At 43.5% G+C, this 2,944-nt stretch overlaps 1 protein-coding gene across 1 annotated transcript; it reads left to right on the forward strand.

Moving 5' to 3' along the window:
• Nucleotides 1-1,462: 1,462 nt before the first annotated feature.
• On the forward strand, nt 1,463-2,562 carry SERLADRAFT_411267 (uncharacterized protein; the record flags this gene model as incomplete). Its single annotated transcript, XM_007323109.1, has 3 exons — nt 1,463-1,755; nt 1,823-1,848; nt 2,153-2,562. The coding sequence occupies 3 exons, from the start codon at nt 1,463-1,465 to the stop codon at nt 2,560-2,562; spliced, it is 729 nt and encodes a 242-aa protein (XP_007323171.1).
• Between the last annotated feature and the right edge of the window lie 382 nt (nt 2,563-2,944).

The raw sequence follows: 2,944 nt of genomic DNA on the forward strand, positions 1-2,944 counted from the left end.
GGTGGTCTGGTTTGAGCTCTTGATATTTTTGTAATATTTCTGCCTGGCACCCATGAGATATGATTGCATACTGGGCTCTCTTATATATGGCTAAGTGGACTTTGACATCGGCTTCCACGTGGGTAACCTCTGCTCTACCTCTATAATTTCATTCCTTTCTCTATCTGTTCCTCTATCATTCAGTATTGATTGTGTTCTCTATTATTCTGCCTCTGTGACTCCTTTGTTTACCTTTGTTTACAAAACTTCGGACAATACTGCAGAGTCCAATGCTTCCTATTCTCTAGTTACTCACATTGGACTCTAGGTACCGTATACCTGTTATACTCTCTAATAATACAATTACTCACATTGGACTCTAGTTTCCAGTCTCTGATAGCTCTCAGCAAGTGGTTAGACACTTCCTTTAAACTTTGTTCTTAACACTTCTGGTTCCACATTCTGCATCCCTGCTTTGTCCCATAGATGGCCTTGTCCAGCTGGCAAACAAGATTGCAAGGGCCCTGATGGAATCCCTCTGGCTGATGCATGTAGACCTTGACATCCATGACTCCATTAAGGAATGCATGGAAAATGTCAATGGAGCACAAATGGAGGTTGTGGATGGCAACAATGGCAAGGACCACTTTGATGGACAATATGCGGACAGTGGGTGCACATATTTCAAGGAAGTCAAAGCCAGGGCACTGGTTATAGCCTTCAGCATCTCAAAAGCAGAAAGGGAAGGAAACTGCGTTCTCCAAGCTCTCAGCATCTCAGAAGCGTCCAAAGTCATCATCTCATCAGCATCACAGTACCTCTGATTACCAAGTGTTAGTTTTGGTGATTCTGCACCTTTGTGCTACCTCTATATTTTCATTTTTTTCTCTATCTATTCCTCTACCATTCAGTATTGATTGTGTTCTCTATTATTTCGCCTTTGTGGCTGCTTTGTTTACCTTTGTTTACAAAACTTCGGACAGTACTGCAGAGTCCAATGCTTCCTATTCTCTAGTTACTCACATTGGACTCTAGGTACTGTATACCTGTCATACTCTCTAATAATAAAGTTACTCACATTGGACTCTAGTTCCAGTCCCTGATTGCTCTCAGCAAGTGGCTAGACACTTCCTTCAAGCTTTGTTCTTAATACCAAGAGGATCTCCCCAGAAACAGTACTAAGGGAGGCATCCTGAATATCCCAGCTCATCAGTCGCAACTTTCTTCTCACAACAAACAAGACAATATTCCTGTCTGGGTCAAATGGGGGTGCCACACACTTGACACCAACACACTAGCAATGGAAAAAGTTATGCTCTCGCGCCTACACTTTATGGCATGCATCAACCCTTATTTCCGCAGGCATGTGTCTGCCAGGGCAGGGATGGTCAAGCTTTTCAGTGTGTTCATGTGGAGTGAAACATTTAGTGGCAATGGCAACATGCTTTATAGTCCTCCTCCCAAACGTATTTCACACTAGGAGATGGTGGATATTGTGAAAGATATGAGGAATGGTATTGAGCCTGAGTCTGATAGGGCGGGAGCGTCTGTGGAGGTTATCACTGCTGGAAGAGAGAGGTACCAGCTGCAGCTCCAAGACGTGAAGAAACCATCTCTCTTGTCTTTGCCTGTCAACCACCACAGTCCCCCAGACCAACCCATATCTGGGCCCAGCAAGCCTTCAAGTGGAACTAAACGCACTTCAGATAGAAATGAAGGGGAGGAGCCTGTCAGCAAGCGCCTGAGATCAACATGCACCCGTATCAGGCGAAAAAAGTAAAAGGAGGTACTTTTTTTGTCTTTTATTTTACGATTATGAACAAATCCTGAACTGTGCCTATAGAATGTATTGCTATCAGTCACAGTGTAGTCTGTAGCTTTACATATAATATTTAGGTTTGATGATATGTATTCAGACTGTTGTATTTTTGCCTCACTGACCTTTGCCATCATTGTGCTTGTCACATAAACACCCATCCATCTGATCCAGTAGGCGCCTCCCTCTCGTACGTCTAGCATCTCATTATGGTTGGCCTACGATCAGTACTTCAGGCTTTGAACGTTCAAGTTGAGCTAACATCTGCCCAGTCTACAGAGGAGGATCCTACAATCTGACCTGCTTGTCACAAGAAGCTTAAAACTCCCCAGGGCCTGATATCCCATCTGTTGTCAGCAAGAAGCTGCAAATGGTATAACAAAGGGAAGCTACAAAGTTTGACAATTCCAGGAGAACTTGATAGGGGCAATGGTTTGGAGATAAGGGAAGTACCTGACATGTTACCTGATGAACTTAGACCTATCGATGAAGACCCAGAAGACGTGGTGGATGACTATTATGATCGTCTCTATGACCTTATTCCCACAGAATCTGAGGAGAATATGGCTGGACCCTCAAAGCTTCCTGATGAAGATGATGAGGAGTGTATTGAGGTACCCCATCCTACTGCAGGCAAGGTGATTAGGATGGATAAAAAAGATGGAGGAGAGAATTTGGAGCTGAGGAAATGGATGGTGATATGGATATGGATTCAGATACGTCAGATGGATCAGGGAACATTTTTGCACTCTTTGCATCAGAGCTAGACTGGAGGGTTGCTTGTTGGGCTGTACAGGATGGAATAGGCCATAAATCATTTGATAGATTAATGGCAATACCAGGGGTACGCCGCCTCTTCTCTCTTTCAAGCACATATACTGATTCATCTATTTCAACGAAGGTGGCAGATAAATTAGGTCTATCCTACCATAATATATATGGGCTCCATAAGCTGGTCAATTGTGTTCCAGAACGTGCTACTTGGAAAATTAGAGAATTGTGGTTCAGGAATAGTCCCGAGCATAAGCATATGGTTTATCATTGTGATCCTATTGAAGCTATCAAGTCTGCTTATCCAGTGTATCTAACTCTGGGAAATTTGCCCAGATCTATGCGCCGTAAACCTTCCAAACACGCCTGTATTCTCAT

This window comes from Serpula lacrymans (genome assembly GCF_000218685.1).
Source record: "Serpula lacrymans var. lacrymans S7.9 unplaced genomic scaffold SERLAscaffold_14, whole genome shotgun sequence".
NCBI lineage: Eukaryota > Fungi > Basidiomycota > Agaricomycetes > Boletales > Serpulaceae > Serpula > Serpula lacrymans.